This window comes from Bufo bufo, chromosome 4 (assembly GCF_905171765.1).
Source record: "Bufo bufo chromosome 4, aBufBuf1.1, whole genome shotgun sequence".
Lineage (NCBI taxonomy): Eukaryota > Metazoa > Chordata > Amphibia > Anura > Bufonidae > Bufo > Bufo bufo.
The window spans coordinates 126588323-126611436 of NC_053392.1; the positions used below are offsets into that span (position 1 = coordinate 126588323).

General features: G+C 39.7%; 1 protein-coding gene across 2 annotated transcripts in view; it reads right to left on the reverse strand.

Moving 5' to 3' along the window:
• Window positions 1-2165: 2165 nt before the first annotated feature.
• The window catches only part of LOC120997654 (G-protein coupled receptor 35-like), a 68550-nt gene continuing 47601 nt past the window's right edge, over window positions 2166-23114 (reverse strand). For both annotated transcript variants that reach the window (XM_040427847.1, XM_040427848.1), the window contains one exon: window positions 2166-3709. In XM_040427847.1, the coding sequence (XP_040283781.1) occupies window positions 2760-3709 (950 nt within the window). In that variant the 3' untranslated portion in view covers window positions 2166-2759. The remainder of the gene's footprint in view (window positions 3710-23114) is intronic.

Genomic DNA, 23114 nt, shown 5'->3' on the forward strand with positions numbered 1-23114 from the left:
TTTTCTGTACAGAAACACATTAGAGGGGGAATGATTAATACTGCGGGCATTATGGGGGCATTATTACTTCTGGAGTAAAATGAGGGACATTGTTACTATTGGGTGCACTGTTACCACATAGTGCTTTCTGGCAGAGAATTATTACTATTGGTGGGACTTTTGGGAGGACTGTTACATTGGGAGGCACCCTGGCACAGTATCAACTTAGCAAAATAAATTTTTGAGGACACTGTTTACGTCACTATAAGTTCCAGGGACACTATTTGCTTGGCACAGTTATTTTTTAGTGCACTGTGTGCCAGTAATTATTGAAGGGGAACTATCTGTGTGGTACTTATATTTTCAGGAGGAATATCTGTTTCTGCAGTATAGTATTGGGAAGCAAAGAGGTGGCAGGATGGGGTGTTAAGACGGTGGGGAGGAGGATGAAAAATTAGGAAACTAACTGTTTGTCAAACTGCAGAGAAAAGAGATGGGTGAAAAAAAATCATCATGGCCGTCTGGTCTGAATGGAGAAGATAATGAAAGAGAACATCTACATCAGAGGACACATCACTGGATGCAAGAGGTATGTGGCGCTGTATTACCCTGTATGTTTTGTAGCTATGTATGTAATGTTTTCCAAGTGTGTCTTGGAGGGAAGGGGTTAGTTTAATAAACTGGCATTGGGTATGGCAGCATTTCATTTTTCGCCTCAGGCAGCAGAAAGGTTAGGTGCACCCCAGCATCCAGTAAATACAAAACTACAGAAGAATGTGGTCCTGCATGAAAAAAGTGAAAATACATTTTTCTTTCAGATTCAGTCTCAGAATATACTTTTAATAAAATGTAAACATATTCAAACTATATACACACACTGGAAAGTTAAACACTGCTGGGAAATAAATAAGCAAAAATACAGTAATAAATTAAAGATTAAAACATGCACATAAAACAGATTTGTTCTAGCCTTTAAACCTCACTGTACCTTTAAACCGCACAATTATGTCAAAAACATTCTTTATTTTGTTTAGTCCAATTAAAAACCTTTTAACCCCTTAAGGACCTCCCCCGTATATGTACGACGGAAGTCCGATCCCTAAACATGGCGCCCACTCGCACGTGCGGCGGGCGCCATAGCCGCCGGGTTTCTGCTATTTTAAATAACAGAGACCAACGGAACATGTATGCAATCAGCCATAAGGCTGATCGCATATATTTTACCCTTCAGATGCGGTGGTCAAATGTGACCACCGCATCTGATCAGTCTGGAGGCGGGAGCCACACGCTTCCGCTCTGGTAACATCGTTCTCCGAATCGAGTTTGCCTATTTCAGGAATATACCAATACAGGCCACTAGGTGGCAGCATTGTATTGTTATATTGCAAATGAAGTGTTCAATGATGGCTATATAGCCATCAATGAACACAATGGGGAATCTAATGATTGCCAGTTATTGTCACCCAAGGTTATAAAAAAAAAAAAAAGTTTTTTACAAATATAAAAAAAATAAAAAACCTAAAAGTTCAAATCACCCCCCTTTCCTTAAAATAAAAACAAAAATACTGAACCAATAAAAAAAATAAACATCATGGGCATCGCTATGTGCGAAAATGGCCATACAATTAAAATATAACAATATTAATGGCATACGGCAAATGGCATAACGGGGAAAAAAAATAAAAACAGGTAATTTTCCATTTTTTGTCACCTCAACTACCCAATCATTTTTTTATAAAAAGTGATCAAAAAGTCACACACACTTCGAATTGGTATCGCTGAAAAAAACAGATCGTCCTGCAAAAAATGAGACCTCACACAGCCCCGTACACGTAACTACAAAAAAGTTATAGGGGTTAGAATATGGTTATAAAAATATTTCTTTTCTCAAAGGTTTTAATTTTTTTTTCTGTATTAAAACACAAGAGAAATGATACAAGTGTGGTATCGTTGTAACCGTACTGACCTGGAGAATAAAGATAACAGGTCAATTTTACCGCATGGTGTACAGTGTAAAAAAAATAAAAAAATAAAAAACCTTTATCAGAATAGCGTTTTTTCCCAATTCTACCCCATTTGGAATTTTATTTCCGCTTCCTACTACATGGTATGCAACCGTAAGTGGTGCCATTAGAAAGTACAACTTGACCCGCAAAAAATAAGCCCTTAATAAGGCTATGTGAATGTAAAAACAAAAAAGTTAGGACTATGGGAAGGCGGGGGAGTGAAAAACAGAAACGCAAAAAAGGAAAATCTCAGGTTCCTTAAAGGGTTATATACACAGGCCTAGATTACAATCTCAACATAATTGTGCATTGATGTATGATGCATGGTGCATGGAACAGTCTATGACATAGTGTGTGCATGCAGAGAAGTATCTTGTGATATATGGTTTGTTAAAGCCATATAAAGGGGTTCTCTGGGAATAATGCCCGCAGCATGCCTCTGTAAAAAGAAGATTCAAACGTACCTGCTGCCCTCCACTCTGGTCCTCCAATCTGGCTCTCGCATGTTCATGTTCTGGTCCCCAGACTGCTTTCATCCTGCAGTGCACTGGCATGATCATATGCTCTGCTGCAGCCTATAACTGGCTTCAATGGTGATCTGCAGCTTTGGCCAAGGCACCACTGAAGCCAGTTTTTGGCTGCAGCAAAGTATGTGACAGTTCGGGGACCATAGTGCCAGGGAGCAGTTGAGTGTGAATCTTCTATTAAAAAATAAAGTATTTATTCTCAGGGAACACTTTTAAACCTTAGTCAGTATTCCAGACTACACCCAATCTATATACTAGATTCATGTGTTTGGTCCTGAATTAGTTGTTTTTTCCATTTTGGAAACAGTGAAGCATTTTCCCAGAATTCCTTTGCCACAAAGTAATAGCAGATGCTATCAAGGCAGCAATTTAGGTCACTTAGGCCTTGTGTGACATGTACAAAATCATTTATCCACTTCAAGAATCCGCATTCTAAACGTATGGATTCAAAGACAAACCTTACAATATTTCCAATACTAAGAGGCAGGAAGCAAAATAAAAAGATTGCCAGATTAGTTTTTACTATGCTGATGGTTTTCTCGATGTTCTTTTCTTCATTCATGCTCATTTTCGTCTTCTTTTTTAGGGTCCATATGATTTGTGTCGAGCAGAAAATTAATATGACCATTGGGATACAAGAGCCAAAAACAGTAAAATACAAAGTTCTCTTCAAAGGTTTTATTGACACTTTTCGGAAGCAAAATCTTGACTCTCTGAATCGTAAATCCGTCCCAAGCTCAAGGTAGAGACGAGTTGAGATAAAAAGTAGCCAGATAATCCCACAAGCCAGTGCTGCCTTCTTTGGAGTACGTAAGGTTCTTGCTCTCAATGGAAACTTGATAGCCACATATCTGTCTACGGATATTAAAGTGATGATAGCAATGCCCATGTATGTGTTCATAAAATAACAAAAACGAATAGCATCACATAATATATTGCTCAAATGCCATTCATACTGAGTGGTATATATACGGAAAGGGAGCGTGAACAGCAGGCAGCAATCACTAAATAGAAGGTTCATCATGAAGACTCTTGTCTCGGACCACTTCTTCATCTTACAGCAGAAAACCCAGACAGCAAACGAGTTAAATATTGTTCCAAAAATAAAGACACCTATAAGAAGGATCATCAAGAAAATTTCTACTTTTGGGTTCCTCGCCCTCATGATTGCATAGCAATTTGTGTCGTTGTAACTGGCTGCAATTAAACAAAGGTATATAGTTAGCACCATTGAAAGAGGACATTTCTGTGCAAGGTTCAAGCAGTAGAGGGTATAGGATGTAGCTAAGGAAAGTGGGAGGGATAACGCTGAAGAACTTTTTTTCTATTGCTTCAGAATAAAGCAAAAACCCCAGAGTGCACAAGTCTGTTTACCCAATAGTGGCAATAAGAATTCTACACATTTTCATACGTTTTGATGCTGTTTTTTTTCTCCTAAGAAATCAAATGCGCCTTTCTTGAAGGCACCAAATGTTACTACTAAAACTATTTCCTAATTTGACTATTTCACATTTTCCAAGGTGCCTGCTCACATCTGGAGACCAAATGTTTCTCTCTGCAGCAGGAGTTAGATCCTCCTTGTCTAATTATACAAATTTAGCGTGTCCTCCCTTCCAATGACCAAACAATTACTGGTGATGCTAGATATTACAAATGCAATATTAAGAATAGGCTGATCTCCCCTATATTAAAAGAAAATTTGTGCAAATGCTTTTTATTTCTATGTATCCCTTATTGTAGAAAGGAGGAGAAGGATGGGAAATAGGGTGAAGTAAAAAAATACTTTTGCATGTTCTCAGAATAAACATTTTGAGTCAGTTTGTAAGCATTTCGTTTTTCACTTTGCTCCTGCTAGACCATTATTTCTCAATAGCTTTGATGAAGCAGAAATGTTAATTAACCAGTGTTAGGCCTGCAGCCCATGTGTGGAAACAGCACCCGTCACCATGCCATTCGTTATCTTGGTCCTCGGTATCCTATCTATGTTGCTGCCTCCTTGATTCTGCCTCCTTCCTTAGGGCATGTATGCTAACCTGCGGCCTCTTACAAGGCCAGTGTACATGCTCCCAGATTCTTCCCCAGCCAATGGCTGAAGGTCCTCTCCAGGCAGAGGGTGCCTGAGCTTTAGGATCCCTGGTGACCAGCAAAAATAGTCTAGCATAGCCTAGCACCGATTGGTTGGCACAATGGGTTCACACTCACTGATCCATAACAACATGGATTCACGGGTTATTACATAAATAATGCTAATGATATGATTTAATCCTCCTTTAAAATCCTTTTTGCAAAGAAAAAACATTGCACTATAGTCCCAATCCCTGATTTGTTACTGTTTTGGATAAGATTGACGTAATGTTAGAACATGACATGAATTTTCCAGTATTTAGATATGGATGACCTATTCCTGGGATAGGAGATCAATATCAGATTGGTAGGGGTCCAGCTCCTAGCACCCCCACGATCAGCTGTTTCAGGCAGTCACCGGCAGCAGAATTTATATAGGAGAAAGTGCCAGAAGCAGAAGGTTTCATCCACTGTGTAGTGGCTATGAATGGGAGCTAAGCTCCGGTACGATGCAGCTAGAAGCTATTCAGTGGACAGAGCCTTCTGTCTATGGGCTCGTTCACATGAACGTATGAAGCCCGTGCCTGTGCTGTGGACCGCAAATTGCAGTCCGCAATGCACGGGCACCGTCCGTGGGGCAGGCGCATGGGGATCGCAGACCCATTCACTTGAATGGGTCCACGATCCTTCCATTCCGCAAAAAGATAGAGCAAGTTCTTTCTTTTTGCGGTGCGGAAGGACGGAACCCCAGAAAGCACTCCGTAGTGTCCCGTTCCGCACCATTCCGCATCTCCGGATTTGCGGACCCATTGAAATGAACTGGTCCGCATCCGTGATGCGGAATGGACACGGAACGGTGCCCATGTATTGCGGATCTGCAAATGTGGTCCACAATGGGTTCATTCAAGATGCCAACACCTAAACATTAGCAATTTGCTACATATAAATATAGAACCACTGTTATGAAGTAAATGCTTTATGGTAAACCCATACTACTATGTTATACTGTACATACACCATGCTGTATTAGGCTTAAACATCACTTGATATATAAGCTGGGAGATATACATTAAAGAACCAGTCCCATGGTTTTTTTTTTCTTTTAGAATAGCTTTTCAAATATATATTAAGCCTCTTTTACATTTTTAGATGCTTAGTTTATACAGAATTTCACATCTTCATTTTAATTTACGGCATCATGTGATGTAGGACTAATCATTCTGTCCTTAGCCAGTTTCTGCCCTTTCTGTGCAGATGGAAACTACAAGCAGATACTGAAGGAAGATTGGCATCTGCTGTATCTCCACCCCTCAGCAGCGCATCATTCCTCCCATTACACCTTTTGACATCACATGTTCATGTTACCAGATCAAGTGACATGGGTTACACGTAGCAGAAAAATGAAACAACCAGCAAATGCATGGTAGATATGTTAGCTATTCTATAAGCCCCTTTACATTAGGAAACTAAACATAAGAATATAATCAAATAAGTGTTTTGATGTTTGGAAGTCTGAAAACAGGTGTCACATGACCGAGTGACATCATAAGGTCCTGCAAGGACGATGAGAATACAGACTGCCAGGAGGCGGATCAGTGGGTGGAAATAACATTATGGAGGAAGCGCCCAGCCTCATTTACACTCCCCCTTAGGACAGCAGTATTCTCAGACTTGTAGGTAAGACTGCAGCAACATGGGAAGGAATTTTGACACTACAGCAGCAGCCATTTTTAATTAATATAGTAGAGAGAAAAGGCAGATATAAATGGCAGGAAAACCAGAAAAGAGACTTGTAGTAGGGATGAAGCAACAGTAAGAACTGTTTTGGCATACTTGTAGAGATATAGTTCAGAGAAAAAAACTGTTTGAGTGCTTCTTTAAAGGCTATGTACACCTTCAGAGGCAATTGTTGTTTATGATTGCATTTTACTCATTTTTGCCAAAAAATTCTATTTTGACTTGGCCTTTTTTAAATATATTGAGCCATTCTGTCACATAGGGTTAACTGTTTTTCTACCTGTGTGACTGGTCATCTAATAAACCTTATCTCTAAGCTACTAAGAGGCCATAAAAACTTAATAAAGCCAAATTCTTATCAGTAAGGTCCCTTTCACACCAGCAAGTTTTCAGCGCGGGTGCAATGCTTGACGTGAACTCATTGCACCCACCCTGGATCCTGACCCATTCATTTCAATGGGTCTGTGTACATAAGTGTTTTTTTTTTCACGCATCACTTCTGCGTTGCGTGAAAATCGCAGCATGTTCTATATTCTGCGTTTTTCATGCAGCCCTGGCCCCATAGAAGTGAATGGGGCTGTGTGATAAACGCATCGCATCCGCAAGCAAGTGTGGATGTGATGTGTTTTTCACTGATGGCTGCTAACAGATGTCGTTTGTAAACCTTCAGTTTTTTATCATGCGCGTGAAAAACGAATCAAAACGCATTGCACCCACGTGGAAAAAACTGAACGCAATCGCAGACAAAACTGACTGAACTCTTTAAATGGATGCCTAATAATAAAATATACTTAAATGCAGTATGAAGTGCCAACATGTTCCACAGCTCTTTACAATCAGAGGGTACATGTACAGACAAAATTAGACATTGCAGAATAACATAACAAACAACAATTAATCCAAATAGTAGGAATGTATTCTACAATGGTCCAACCACTTCTGTAAATAGGGGAGTGCATAGAAAGCTGTATGAGCCAGCCAACTTGCCTCAGTTGCAATGGTCACGTTGTAAAACAGCATTTACTTTTTATATATACTGTACTTTTTTTAACCAGATAAAATAGTATGGAATATTGTAGTCTATAACATTATTCCTTTTTTTTTTTATTCCACAATTTTTTTGTATACTAACATACCAGCCATACAGAGGCCAAACCAACACTCTTTTGCCCTCTACCTTGCATATGGACATGTTTAGCATGTATGCCAGGAATTATATGAACATAGCCTTACACTACACTGTACATATATTGTGCACTTTGAAATCTAGTGTAATTAAGTGTTCTTGCATGGCAAGACCACTTACTGTTATCTCACATATATATTATTATTATTATTACAGCCAAATTTACCACCCTAACTCCTCCCACAGTTTTTACACTACATAGACAGTAATGGTTCACGAAATATCAGCATTTTTGTGGCGGAATTGGTCCCATAGGAATGAATGGCGGAATGTTCAAAACTAGAGTGGGAGCTGAGAAATCAGGACATGATTTCTAAACTGCCACCACTCCCTCATTTTCAAGCCCACCTACACAAATCTTATATTAAGACGTTCAGCTATCCCTGCTGCCACTAAAAAGTCCACGGCTAAGCCATAGCCTGATAGTTTTCACAATATGACCATTTGTTTGCAACTCACGCCGCCCATTGACATTCATTAAAACTCCACACTAGCCAAATGTGAAGGGCAATTTCTAAACTGCGACTGTGCCTTCATTTTCAGAGACATACTATGCAACAACATGTAGGTCTGGGTCTTGTGATTCTCACAATATAAAGCTCTTCGCTGTAGGATTTATAACCGTTTGAAGATGGCAACCGCCAGTGAAGTGACCTCTCTTTACTGCTGGGACTGGGGTGGGCTTCCTATTGCTGTGTCTGTACAGAAGTCTGAGGGGCTCTTGTCTCTATAGGAACAGAGGTGGGCGGGGATGTCATGTGACTGCTCCTCTGAAGATGCTTGCTGCAATGCATGCTGGAATATTTACTTTCACTTTGCAGCTGCTCCGCCCACACAGCCTGTCTGAGGAAGCTCCTCAGGGGAACATGTCATGCGCTGACCTCGTCATGTGCAATGTGTGGAGGGAGGGAGAGAGCAGCCATCAGGTCCCCGAGCTGCTGTGACGGGGACCCGATGGCTGCCTTCCATGACAGCCTTTGAGATCCAACCCCCTGGATCTCACAGGCAAACAGGCTGTAAGTGTATTACAGTCTGTAATACACTTACAGCCAATGCATCACAATACAAAAGTATTGTGATGCATTGTAAAGGGAATCAGACCCCCAAAAGTTGAAGTCCCAGAGTGGTACAAAAAATAAAGGGAAAAAAGTGAAAAAATTTAGTTTTACCAAAAAATCGTCCTTTTCCCAAAATAAAGTAAAAAAAATAGGCAGAAAAAGAAAAGTAGACATATTAGGTATTGCCACGTCTGTATCGACCAGCTCTATAAAAATATCACATGATCTAGCCCCTCATGTGATTTTTTTTGTCACCTTACATCACTAAAAGTGCAACACCAAGCAATCAAAAAGGCATATGCCCCCCAAAATAGTACCAATCTAACTGCTAATCATCCTGCAAAAAATGATACCCTACCTAAGACAATCGCCCAAAAAATAAAAAAAACTATGGCTCTCAGACTATGGAGACACTAAAACATGATTTTTTTTGTTTCAAAATTCATATTATTGTGTAAAACAAATAAATAAAAAAAGTATACATATTAGGTATCGCCGCATCCGTAATAACCTGCTGTATAAAAATATCACACGGCCTAACCCCTCAGGTGAACACCGTAAAAAATAAAAATAAACCGGGGCATTCGCAGCATCAAACATTGCTATTAGGCGGATTTGTTCATCTCTTTGTTGTCTACTTCTGGGGTTAAGAAGAGACTCCCTTCTACATGCTAACGAATGTTGGTAAGCCGATGCCAAAACACTGTGGGGATAGCCACGCCTAAGTCCCTGGCCTTGGTATGAAAATCTGAGATGGAGAAGCAGTTGCGACGAACCCGAAGATATTGTCCCCTAGGTATTCCTTTTTACAAGGGAAGGAGATGACAGCTCTCCCAATGTAGGAGGCTGTTGGTCGCAGTTTTCTTACGATGTAAGCTAGTGTGTATCTGTCCCTCTGCTGTCTTGGAAATAAGATCCAAAAAAGTTATCTCTTTTGAATTGATCTCAGATGTGAAATAGAGACCATACTTGTTGATGTTTAAGGCCTTGACAATTTCACAGAATTCTAGCTCGGATCCTGTCCAAAAGATCAGGACATCGTCAATGAACCTTAACCACAACGAGACATGAGAGGACCACCTCACAAGTTCATCTTCGAATACCACCTCTCTTTCCCACCAGCCCAGGTATAAGTTGGCATAAGATGGTGCACATGAGCTTCCTATGGCCACACCCATGAGCTTGTGGTAAAAACGACGGTTGAAAAGAAAAATTTTATGATGTAGTATGAATTTTACAAGGCTGATCACAAATTCATTATGCGGCCAAAATTCTCTACCACGTTCCTGTAGAAAATAACGTACTGCATTGATGCCCCCCTCATAAGGGATGGAACTGTAAAGGGCCTCAACGTCAAAGCTGGCCAACAGGGTATTGCCATCAACCTGGAGGCCATTAAGTTTATTAACAATTTCCATTGAATCCCTAACATGCGAGGGCAAAGATAGAACAAAGGGTTTGAGGATAACCTCTACTTAATTACTAATCTGATGTGTCAAGCTATTCGTACCAGAAACAAATGGCCTGCCTTTAAGGGGATTCAACCCTTTATGCACCTTAGGCAAACTATAAAAGCAGGCCAATTGAGGATGTTTGGGTAGGAGTGCCTGAAATTCAGCCTTATCAATGAGATTGGAGGCAAGCGCAGGACTGAGGAGACTTTTTAGCTCAAGTAAATGTTGTTCCATGGGATTTCCCGATAATAAACCGTAGCAGTTTCTGTCCTTCAAAATGTCAAGGAACATGTTAAGATATTGATTTTGCCCCAACACTACAATGTTGCCACCTTTTTCAGCTGTCTTTATTACTATAGACGTGACCTTTTCAAGAGAAAACAAACCCTCTAATTCTTCCTTGGTTATGTTGATTCTGCATCTGGCTCCATATAGTTGTCTAAGCTCATCAATGACCAAATTCAGAAACACATCCACAGGGGTGGTATCATTAATTGGAGGGCTGGATAGGGAACGTTTTTTTTATTGAGGTAAATGGTCCCTCATTAGGAATTTTCTCATTCTCACACATAAGGTCCACCAGATTCCTCATATCCCCTAAGTCGGCAACATCAATGCCGAGCTCGGCACATTGGTGTCTATCATGGTTCATAAAGAACTTTTTCCATTTAAGTTTCCTAGCAAAAAGTTTTAGGTCTTTCACCCAGCTGAACAAATCAAATGCATGTATTGGGACAAACGATAGCCCCTTTTTAAAGATGTTAAATTCTGCTACAGAAAGTGTCCTATCCAATAAATTAATTATCTGTAATTCATCAGATGAAGCAACAGATGGAGTTGTTACTGGGCACATATTTAAGGGTCCTTTCTCTCCATCAACAAATACGTTAAGATGGTAGCTCCCTGGCCTAAAAAATCCCCTCTTGACCTTCCTTCTCTCCCTCGTCGTGTGTTACCCCTACTCTGACGACCCCTAGAAGATGAGGGGGATTTGGGGTGTCTGGGATTCCTAGATGATTCTGTATCGGTCTCCCCTTCTGAGGAGAAAGGTTCAGTCTCTGCCTCAAGTCCCTTTGCTGGTAGAGTATTGTAATCAAAGAGTCGGCCCTCTCTAAAATCTGTGGTATCTCTAAGATATTGATCGTGTTTCCTCTCTTTCAGCTGTGCTGTATATTTATTTACTGCTTGTTCCAGAATCTGCTCTTTATGAGCAAATTCTGTATGACTAAAGAATTTCTTAACAGCTTTGATTTGTTCCTGAAGGATCACCGTGCTCTTCTCATAAATGGATTTTTCTTCCTCTAAAAGGAGGCCCATTAAGCAGAGGGACGATTCGATGGATTCCGTCTCCCATCTCTTAATGATCTCAGCTGTGTTAGACTGTCCCCTGTATGGACTTTGCCTCCAGTCTGTGGTTAGGCTGCCTAATCCAGTCCCTATCTAATCTTTCTTCAAAACAAAGGGTGGGTGGCTTATCTTGTGACATCAGTGTGATGCCGGCGAGCTTTCGTGCGTTAGCTCCGCCTCGCTCGGCTCCCATTGGCCTCGCGCCTCTCCACCCCTCCTGGGGGTGTGTCAGGTCCCCCTACTTATATCAGCGCGTTGAGCGTTTGTGCCTAGCATCTCTGTCTGTAACAAATTGCTGCTCCTGATGATTCTAAGATGAAACATGTCGAGCACTAGATAGATGCTACATGAGGGAGAACTAGTCGTGTGGAACGATAGTCAGGGTAGTAACTGGGCTTGAGGGTCATTGGTATTGGCTACTATGCCCATTGACTCCTTTGATCTGATATAGTGGTCTGATTATATATATCAGCCAGAGGCATTATTGATCGCCCCATAGACCCTCAGTACTACCGTTCCTCCTGCTGTGTGCAAAGCATATATATGCCAATTGTTGGTAACTGACATTAACCTTCACAATTGGCATATACCGCACTACACCGTGCTGCTTGTCTGTGGCACAAATCGCCGTCTTCAGGGCTATAGCCTGAGTGATTGTGGTTCAATTGAGAGACACCACTGCCCCTCCATACATGCATTCACTCGGCTATTACTCTATATATGTTGTTTGAGAGTTTTAGTTATCACATTCCTCTAATTATCTTTTAATAGCAACTTACAAAAGTATAAGTTTTAGCGCCTCTATCCTCCCGTGATTCTCTGAAATATGGCAGGGTCCTTAAGGGGTTAATCTTATGAAGACTGGCAACATCTGGTTTGCTGCATCACAAAATAACTCACTTGGACAAGACAGCTGTGAAAGTGAATTCTAACAAGGGGAGGGTAAAGTTCATTTCAGTTTGTTCATGATATGTTTTTTTATTATTTAAAGCACACAATACTGTGCTGAAGTTAAGAGCTCATATTTTCTTTTATTTCCAGCTAAGATAACCATACAAGGGGTTGTCACACAGAGGCAATCGCTTTCTTTTATCAAGATATTGGAACTGCTTTCCTATGGCCCTTTTTACAGACACCAATGCACAGGCAATTATCACGAACAAAGCAAACATTCCTGATAATTGCCTGATCCTGATTGGAGGTGAGAACTTTATTTACATGGAGCAATCATCTCCTCTGTAAAGGGAAGAGCAACGTTATTTTAGACGGAATAAAAGTTCTCCAAGACTTTTTTCTGAATAAAATAAAAAACTTAAACTCCCAGTCCAAGAAAGAAGGTCAATGAAAGTGAAGGTGAAGGACAAGAAATGCTAAATACTTTGGTATTAATATGGTTGTTGAACATTTAGAATTTTACTCACAATGCACCAAACTTTCCGGGAGTGCAATATTGAAGGCCTACCCAAAAGATCATCAATATCTTATCACTGAGGGTCCAACTCACATTACCCTCACTGATCAGTTGCTTGAAGAGTCTGTGGTGCTCCATACATAGCCTACCAGCTAATCAGCAGTGGTGCTGGGTATCAGATATTGATGACTAGGGGCTTTTGAACACATTTCAGTCGTTACATCTCATTATTCCTGGCACAAAACTTGCAAACAAATAAAAGGGTTGTCTCTGACTTTTGCACAGTGCACAGTACTATCTGACTGTCTGTCAGTCTATCTCCTATACAATATCTTTAACCCGTTAAGGACCGGATCATTTTTCACTTTAAGGACTAGACTGATTTTTGCAATAACATCTGACATGTGTCACTTTATGTGGTGATAACTTTAAAACGCTTTTACTTATCCAAGCCATTCTGAGATTGTTTTCTCGTCACATATTGTACTTCATGACAGTGGTAAATTTTAATTAAAATATTTTATTTTTATTTATAAAAAAATACCAAATTTACCAAAAATTTCCAACAATTCGCAACTATACAAATTTCAATTTCTCTGCTTTTAAAATAGATAGGGATACCTCATATAATATTTATTACTTTACATTTACCATATGTCTACTTCCTGTTTAGATCATTTTGTGAATGCCATTTTATTTTTTGGGGACGTTAGAAGGCTAAGAAATTTAGAAGCAAATCTTGAAATGTTTCAGAAAATTTCCAAAACCCACTTTTTAAAGACCAGTTCAGGTCTGAAGTCACTTTGTGAGGCTTACATAATAGAAACCACCCTAAAATGACCCCATTTTAAAAACTATACCCCTCAAGGTAATAAAAACTGATTTTACAAATGTTGTTAACTCTTTAGGTGTTCCACAAAAATTAATGGAAAATGAAGACGAAATTTCAGAATTTCACTTTTTTGGCAGATTTTCCATTTTAATAATTTTTTTCCCCGCTAACAAAGCAAAGTTAATAGCCAAACAAAACTCAATATTTATTGCCCTGATTAGTTTACAGAAACACCCCATATGTGGTCGTAAACTGCTGTATGGCCACATGGCAGGGCGCAGAAGGAAAGGAACGCCATATGGTTTTTGGAAGGCAGATTTTGATGGACTGTTTTTTGACACCATGTCCCATTTGAAGCCCCCCCTGATGAACCCCTAGAGTAGAAACTCCAAAAAAGTTACCCCATTTTAGAAACTACACCCCTCCAGGTATTCAAAACTGATTTTACAAACTTTGTTATCCTTTAGGTGTTCCACAAGAATTAATTGAAAATGGATATGAAATTTCAGAATTTCACTTTTTTGGAAGATTTTCCATTTTAATCATTTTTTTCCGCTAACAACACAAGGATTAATAGCCAAACTAAACTCAATATTTATTGCCCTGATTCTGTAGTTTACAGAAACACCCCATATGTGGTCAAAAACTTCTGTATAGCCACATGGCATGGCGCAGAAGGAAAGAAATGCTATATGATTTTTGGAAGGCAGATTTTGATGGACTGGTTTTTTGACACCATGTCCCATTTGAAGCAACCCTGATGCACCCCTAGAGTAGAAACTCCAAAAAAAAGACCCCATTTTAGAAACTACACAAGCAAGGATTAACAGCCAAACTAAACTCAATATTCATTGCCCTGATTCTGTAGTTTACAGAAACGCCCCATATGTGGTCGTAAACTGCTGTACGGGACAAGGCAAGGCACAGAAGGAAAGGAACGCTATATGATTTTTAAACGGCATATTTCACTGGGATAATTTTAACTTGCCATTTCACATTTGAAGACCCCCTGATGCACCCCTAGAGTAGAAACTCCCAAAAAAGTGACCCCATTTTGGAAACTACAGGATAAGGTGGCAGTTTTGTTGGTACTATTTTAGGGTACAGATGATTTTTGGTTGCTCTATATTACACTTTTTGTGAGGCAAGGTAACAAAAAAATGGCTGTTTTGGCACTGTTTTTATTTTTTGCTATTTACAATCTTCATCTGACAGGTTAGATCATGAGCTATTTTTATAGAGCAGGTTGTTACGAACACGGCAATACCAAATATTGGTTGTTTGTTTGAGTTTTAAATAATAAAGCATTTTTGAAAAAAATTATTTTTTTGTGTCTCCATATACTGAAAGCCATAGTTTTATTTTTTAGGCAACTGTCTTATGTAGGGGCTCATTTTTTTCTGTATGAAATGATGGTTTGATTGGTGATGTGGGGTGCGTATGACTGTTTGATCGCTTGCTGTTACACTTTTTGTGATGTAAAGTGACAAAATGGCTTTTTGATACCATTTTTATTTTATTCACCTGAGGGGTTAAGTCATGTGATATTTTTATAGAGCAGGTCATTACGGACGTGGCAATAGCTAATATGTATACTTTTTTTTATTTATTTAAGTTTTACACAATAACAGCATTTTTGAAACAAAAAAAAATCATGTTTTAGTGTCTCCATATTCTGAGAGCCAATTTATTTTTTGGGCAATTGTCTTAGTTAGGGGCTCGTTTTTTGCAGGATGAGATGATGGTTTGATTGGTACAATTTTGGGGTGTATATGACTTTTTGATTGCTTGCTATTACACTTTTTGTGATGTAAAATGACAAAATGGCTTTTTGATACCATTTTTTTTTTTTTTATAATGGTGTTCACCTGGGGGGTTAAATCATGTGATATTTTTATAGAGCAGGTCATTAAGGACGTGGCGATAGCTAATATGTATACTTTTTTATTTATTTAAGTTTTATACACTAATATCTTTTTTGAAACAAAAACAAAATCATGCTTTAGTGTCTCCATAGTCTGAGAGCCATCTTTTTTTTATTTTTTGGGCGATTGTCTTAGGTAGATTATTATTTTTGCGGGATGAGATGACGGTTTGATAGTACAATTTTGGGGTGTACAGTATATGACTTTTTGATTGCTTGCTATTACAATTTTTGTGATGTAAGGTGACAAAATGGCTTTTTGACACCATATTATTATTTTTTTTTTACGGTGTTCATCTGAGGGGTTAAATCATGTGATATTTTTATAGAGAAGGTTGTTATGGACGCGAAGATTCCTAATATGTATACTTTTTTTTATTTATTTAAGTTTTATACACTAATATCTTTAAAAAAAAAAAAATAATAATCATATTTTAGTGTCTCCATAGTCTGAGAGTCATAGATTTTTTTAAATTTTTTTGGGCGATTATCTTAGGTAGGGTATCATTTTTGCAGTATGAGATGACGATTTGATTGGTACAATTTTGGGGTGCGTATGACTTTTTGATCGCTTGCTATTACACTTTTTGTGATGTAAGGTGACAAAAAAATGGCTTTTTTGACACAGTTTTTTTTTGTTCACGGTGTTCACCTGAGGGATTAGGTCATGTGGTATTTTTATAGAGCAGGTTGTTACGGAGGCGGCAATACTTAATATGTATACTTTTTTTTTTTTTTTTTACATTTAACACAATAAAAGCATTTTTGAAACCAAAAAATTATGTTTTAGTGTCTCCATCGTCTGACAGCCATAGTTTTATTTTTTATTGACGGGGTGGATCATGTTATATATTTATAGAGTCAGTCGTTACGGATGCAATATCTAATATGTGTGTTTTTTCTTTTTTTTCTATTTTTTATTAGAAAATCAGGGGAAATGGTCATTTTTTTCTTTTTTTAACTTTAAACTTTATTGAAATGTATTTATTTTTTATTAAAAACACTTTTTTTTAACTTTTTTTTTCAAACTTTATTTCTGTCCCACTCTGGGACTTCAACTTTTGGGGGTCTTAACCCCTGCAGTGATCGTGCGTGCGCAGCTCCTGCACCCGCCCGATCAGCCCGCCGTGCATGTACGGCGGAATGCATTCTGACAATGCATTCCCCGTCATACATGCACGGTGTTTTGCATTAAGGGGTTAATCAGAGCGTAGTTCTGACACTGAACTGCAAGATAATCTAAAATCTAAATAAAAACAAACCAGAAGACTCGAGAAGACTAGTCTACTTTCACACTCTCATTTTTGCTTTCCATTTGTGAGATCCGTTCAGGACTCTTACAAGAGGTCCAAAACGGATAAGTTTTACCCTAATGCATTCTGAATGGAAAACGATCCGCTCTCAGAAGGCATCAGTTTGCTTCAGTCTCCATTCCGCTTTGGAGACGGACATCAAAACGCTGCTTGCAGCGTTTTGGTGTCAGTCTTATGAAACTGAGCCAAACGGATCCATCCTGGCACACAATGCAAGTCAATGGGGACGGATCCGTTTTCACTGACACAATCTGGCACAATAGAAAACGGATCCGTCCTCCATTGACTTTTAATGGTGTTCAAGACGGATCCATCTTGGCTATGTTAAATAAAGATAATACAAATTGATCCATTCTGAACGGATGCAGACGGTTGTATTATCTGAACAGATCCGTCCATGACGGATCCGCACAAAACTCGAGTGCGAAAGTAGCCTTAAACAGAACTTCTTACTTCGCTGAGGTGATACTACAGGGGTTTTCTGCGATTTTTATACTGATGACTAGTGTTGGGCGAAGAGAAGCTCGAAGTAGAATTCGATCTGAAGGCTACGTCATCTGTATAAAAATCTTGGAAAACCCATTTAATGGTGTTCCCAGAAATGTTAGTCATTCAGTGATACGTAATCAGATGACAGGTTGTCTGTATAGTGTTCACGCCTGTGCTTCCCTATATCTACATGTAATACACATACAGTTAGGCCTCTTTCACACGGGCATCGAGTGTGAGGGCCGGATAGGATGCGGGTGCGTTGCGGGAAAATGCACGATTTTTCCACGCTAGTGCAAAGCGTTTTAATGCGTTTTGCACGCGCGTAAGAAAAATCGGCATGTTTGGTACCCAGACCCGAACCCGGACTTCTTCACAGAAGTTCGGGTTTGGGTTAGGTGTTGTGTAGATTTTATTACTTTCCCTTATAACATGGTTATAAGGGAAAATAATAGCATTCTTAATACAGAAGTAAATTAGGGATGGAGGGGTTAAGAAATAAAAAAAAATATTTAAACTCACCTCATCCACTTGTTCGCACAGCCCGGCTCATCTTCTTTCTTCTTCTTTGATGACCTGGGAGGAAAAGGACCTTTGGTGACGTCACTGCGCTCATCACATGGTCCGTCACATGGTACATCACCATGGTGGTGGACCATGTGATGAGCGCAGTGACGTCACCAAAGGTCCTTTTCCTCCCAGGTCATCAAAGAAGAAGAAAGAAGATGAGCCGGGCTGTGCAAACAAGTGGATGAGGTGAGTTTAAATATTATTTTTTATTTTTTAACCCCTCCATCCCTAATTTACTTAGCATTCTGTATTAAGAATGCTTTTATTTTCCCTTATAACCATGTTATAAGGGAAAATAATAATGATCAGGTCCCCATCCCGATCGTCACCTAGAAACCATGCGTGAAAATCGTACCACATCCGCACTTGCTTGCGGATGCTATGTTATTTCCACTCAGCCCCATTCACTTCTATAGGGCCAGCGTTGCGTGAAAAACGCATAATATAGAGCATGACACAACGCACAAGTGATGTGTGAAAGTCACCGCTCATGTGCACAGCCCCATAGAATTGAATGGGTCCAGATTCAGTGTGGGTGCAATGCGTTCACCTCACGCATTGCAACTCGCCCGTGTGAAAGGGGCCTTAGGGATAGCAGTGCCCTAATGACTAGTGGATGATACATTTTGTTGAAAAACATTTATAAAAAAGAGGCCCTTTTGCCCCAGCAGACATCTCAAAAAAGCTAAAAAATAAAAAAAACAGAAAGGCAAAAATAACAAATACCTCACCTTCTCACCCCAATTAAGGCCTGTTTCACATTTGTGTTGTTGTTTTCTGGTACTGAGAACCGGCAGAGGATCTCAATACCGGAAAAAGAAAACATTTCCGTTTAGTCCTCATGCATTCTGAATGGAAAGAGATCCTCTCAGGATGCATATGGGGAAAAAAACGGATCCGGCACTGAAAACATTGTAAGTCAATCGTAACTGATCAATTTTTTTTAGAAGTCATCTGGATCCTCTGCTGGATCTCAATACCGGAATTAACAACGCAAGTGTATAAGAAGTAGTCCCCCCCCCCAAATCTGACTTAGGCCTACTCTCTGCACTGATGAGGGGCAATCACCTGAAACAGCTGTCTGCAGATGAGGCGCTGGCTTATTTGATATCCAAGTCATGTCTCAAAGCTTATTTAAAGGGTCAAACAATGAGTTATAGGATATCTGCCTTACATCTGGTGGCATCAGAGGCAGAGCTTGTTAAGAGCTCATTTGCATCCCTTTCAGTGCCTCACCTGAAATGATCACATTCTTTCTAGTTCATGATTCTTATACGCCCAAGTCACTCTCACTATATATCAAACCACATACACATCATCCAAAAACAAAAATTACAAAAAGTTTAGTATTTTCTGTATTTGTCTGTCCATTTTTATCTGTTCTTACCCTAAACAGTACAAGCCACAAAAAAGCAGTTTTCATATGTGATTTCGGGGATGGAGATACCATTAATTTAAAATGGAGACCATTGTTCTCATGCCTTTTAGATATGTCAGATATTACAGGTCAGTGTAATTGATGTTACATTTCAGAATTGGTTGATTCTTTTTGGGATGGGGGGGATCTGCTTAACCCCTTCAGCCACTGTGATGTACCGGTACGTCATGGTGGCTGAGGTAAGTCATGGAGCGGGATGCTGCAGTGAGCACGCGGCGGGTGCCGGCTGTATATTACAGCAGACACCTGGCTGCTATGACTGGGAAAGGCGATTACGCCGAACGCCATCATTTAACCCCTCAGATACTGTAATCAACACCGATTGTGTCATCTGTTAGCTAAGACAGAGGAATGCGGCTCCCTCTGCCTTCTGATTGGAGCTCCCGCAGTGAAATCACAGGGCTCCAATCAGTTATCATGGCCGTTTTTTAGTCTCCTTTCCTCCCCCACAAAAAAACTAAAGTTTGTATCGCAAAAATCAAGCCCTCATACAGCTCTGTGGACAGAAATATGAAAAAAGTTATGGCTGACAGAAAATGGCGATGCAAAGACAATTTTGAGTTTTACAAAGGTTTTTTTTTTTAGAACTAGCAAAACAAAAAATAAATAAATAGATATTTCATATTGCCAGATTTGTATTGAGCAGCAGAATAAGGACATCATGCTATTTTTAGCACACAGTGAACACCGCAATGTCACAACCACCCCAAAAACCTTAGTGGAATTGTGTTTTTTTATTTTTTATTTAACCCCACAAGGATTTTTTTTTCCCATTTTCCAATAACAGACATGGTACAATAAATGGTGCCCTTAAAAAAATACAACTTATCCCACAAAAAACAAGTCTAGAGAAAAAAAGACAATGCAACAGCACCCTGCAAATCAGATAAAGTACAATAATGCCATAGTCACAAAAATTATAGTGCTAATGCTACGCTTATTTATAAAGTGAGATGCTTGGCAAGCATCTCACTTTATAAATAAGCGTAGCATTAGCACTATAATTTTTGTGACTATGGCATTATTGTACTTTATCTGATTTGCAGGGTGCTGTTGCATTGTCTTTTTTTCTCTAGGTTTTTTGCAAAGTGCTGACTAACCCCCTTTTCTTTGCGCAAAAAACAAGTCCTCATATGGCTATATAAATGGAAAATTAAAAAAGAGTTATGGCTATTGGAACGCGGGGAAGAAAAGATGAAAAAATGCAAAAGCAAAAATGGGCTCGGTACTTAAGGGGTTAAGACAAATTGCATAAGACTCTCTGTATTCTTTGAGGATAGTACACATTGACCAATCTACACCACACCGATATCTATGCAGAAAAAGCTCTGTGTGAACTCACCCCAAGAATACATTATTCCAAAAAGTAAGGGTTTGCCTTGATCACAAAGGAGTTAAAATAACACTGGACTTAGGGTACTTTCACACTAGCGTTATTCTTTTCTGGCACTGAGTTCCGTTCAAGGGGATCAATACCGGAAAAGAACTGATCAGTTTTATCCTAATGCTTTCTGAATGGAGAGCAATCCGTTCAGGATGCATCAGGATGTCTTCAGTTCAGTCTTTTTGACTTTTCAGGACGGAGATAATACCGCAGCATGCTGCGGTTTTAACTCCGTCCAAAATTTCGGAACACTTGCCGGAATGCCGGATCCGGAATTTTCTTCCATTGAAATGAGTGTTCCGGCAAAACGGATCCAGCATTGCGGTCTGTGCAAGCTCAGACTGCCAAAAATGTGAAAAAAAATAAATGCCGGATCCGTTTTTCCGGAGAGAGGATCCGGCATTTCAATGCATTCGTCAGACGGATCAGGATCCTGATCCGTCTGACAAATGCTATCAGTTTGCATACGGTTTGACGGAACTGCCTGCCGGAATCCTCTGCCGCAAGTGTGAAAGTACCCTTGTATGGTTTCTCCTTGGTTGTCGTGGGCTTGTCAGTACTAAGATTATTAATCTCCAGGGGCGTAGCATGGGGGAAGGGGTCCAGGGGGGCCATTGCCCCGGGCGCCAAATTGTAGGGGGCGCCAGGCAGAAGGCAGTAAAATGAGGGTGATGGAAGCCTATGGCTCCCATCCCCTCCGTTCCGCCTGGCCTGAAGCTTTAAGACGCAGTAGAGCGGCGCAGGAGCCCAGGAGATTGCGATTATATCACCGTGACCTCCTGCACCGGGTCTCGCGAGATGACGTGATGACGCGGCACAGGAGGGCAGGGTGATGTGTTCCTGACTGCCTGCGCCGGGACGCCCAAGCAAAGACTACAAGAGGTGATGAAGATAGGTGAGTATTTTCTTTTTTTTATGTAAGTACTGGGGGCACTATGGAGGTGGGCAGATGAGATACAAAGGAGGCCAGTATATTTAGAAAGAATGGGCACCGTTTTATATTATACAGAGGGGCCATGATATATTATACAGGGGGCCATTATATATTATAGTTATACAGTGGGGCCATAATATATAATAATTATGCAAGGGGGGCATTATATATTAGAATTATACAGAGGGCCCATTATTAATAGCCTCTCTTTATAATTATAATATATAATGGCCCCTATGTATAATATACTGTATAATGGCTCCTTGTATAATTATTATATTTAATGGCCTCTCTGTATAATATATAATGGCCCCTTTGTATAATTATTATTTATTATGGCCCCTCTGTATAACTATAATATATAATGGCCCCCCTGTATAATATATAATGGCCCCTCTGTATAACTATAATATATAATGGCCCCCCTGTATATTATATATAGTGACCCATCTGTAATATTAGGATATAAAATGCCCCTCTGTATAATTCTCATATATAATGACCCCTCTGTAATATTAGGATATATCATGGACCCTCTGTATAATTACTATATATAATGACCCCCCTGTATTATTATAATATATAATGGCCCCCTCTGTATTATTAGGATATATAATGGCCCATTATATATCCTAATATTACAGAGAGGCCATTATACAGAGGGGGCCATTATATATATTATAATAATAATAATAATAATAATAACTAATAATAATAAAACTCTGCAGAGATGAGACGCGGCTAAAAGAAGGTGTCATGGCGGTCTTATCTCCGAATGAAGACGCTGAGGAAAGTCTACATCACAGGAGATGTCACTGGATGGATGAGGTATGTGGCGCTGTATTATACTGTTTATTTTGTAGTGATGTATGTAATATCCAAACACATATTTGTTTCACTGTAGGGTTGGGGGGTGGATTGAGAATTTGGCCCACCCTGCCACATCCTGGCCCCAGACTTCAGGTCACACTGTGTGTGTGTTCTGAATTCTGGGGCCTTACGCCCATCTACTACATCATCTGTACTTAGAGAGTTATCACCATGTTATCTGTGGTGTTATATGGGATGGTTGTCTCACCGTTTAATTATAGAGGGGGGGGGGAGTTTAGGGTTGTTGGTGTATTAATATTAGATCCAGTGTAAAGTCTGATCTCCAAATATGAAAAATAAAAGAAAAAAAAATGTATGAGTGTGTAGCAGGAAAACAAAAATGCAATATATTGTATTATGTAAACATGTACATGCTGATGTATACTGATATATTTATGATTCCAATGCTGTACTCTCAATAAAAAATTACACTGAAAATAAAATCTGTGGTGTTATATAGGACTACTACATTATCTGTAAAAGGGCCGTGTCCACAGGTTGGGGGGGGGGGGGGGGGGGGGGGGCGCAGAACATGGCTCGCCCCGGGTGCTGGCAACCCACGCTACGCCACTGTTAATCTCTAACACATTT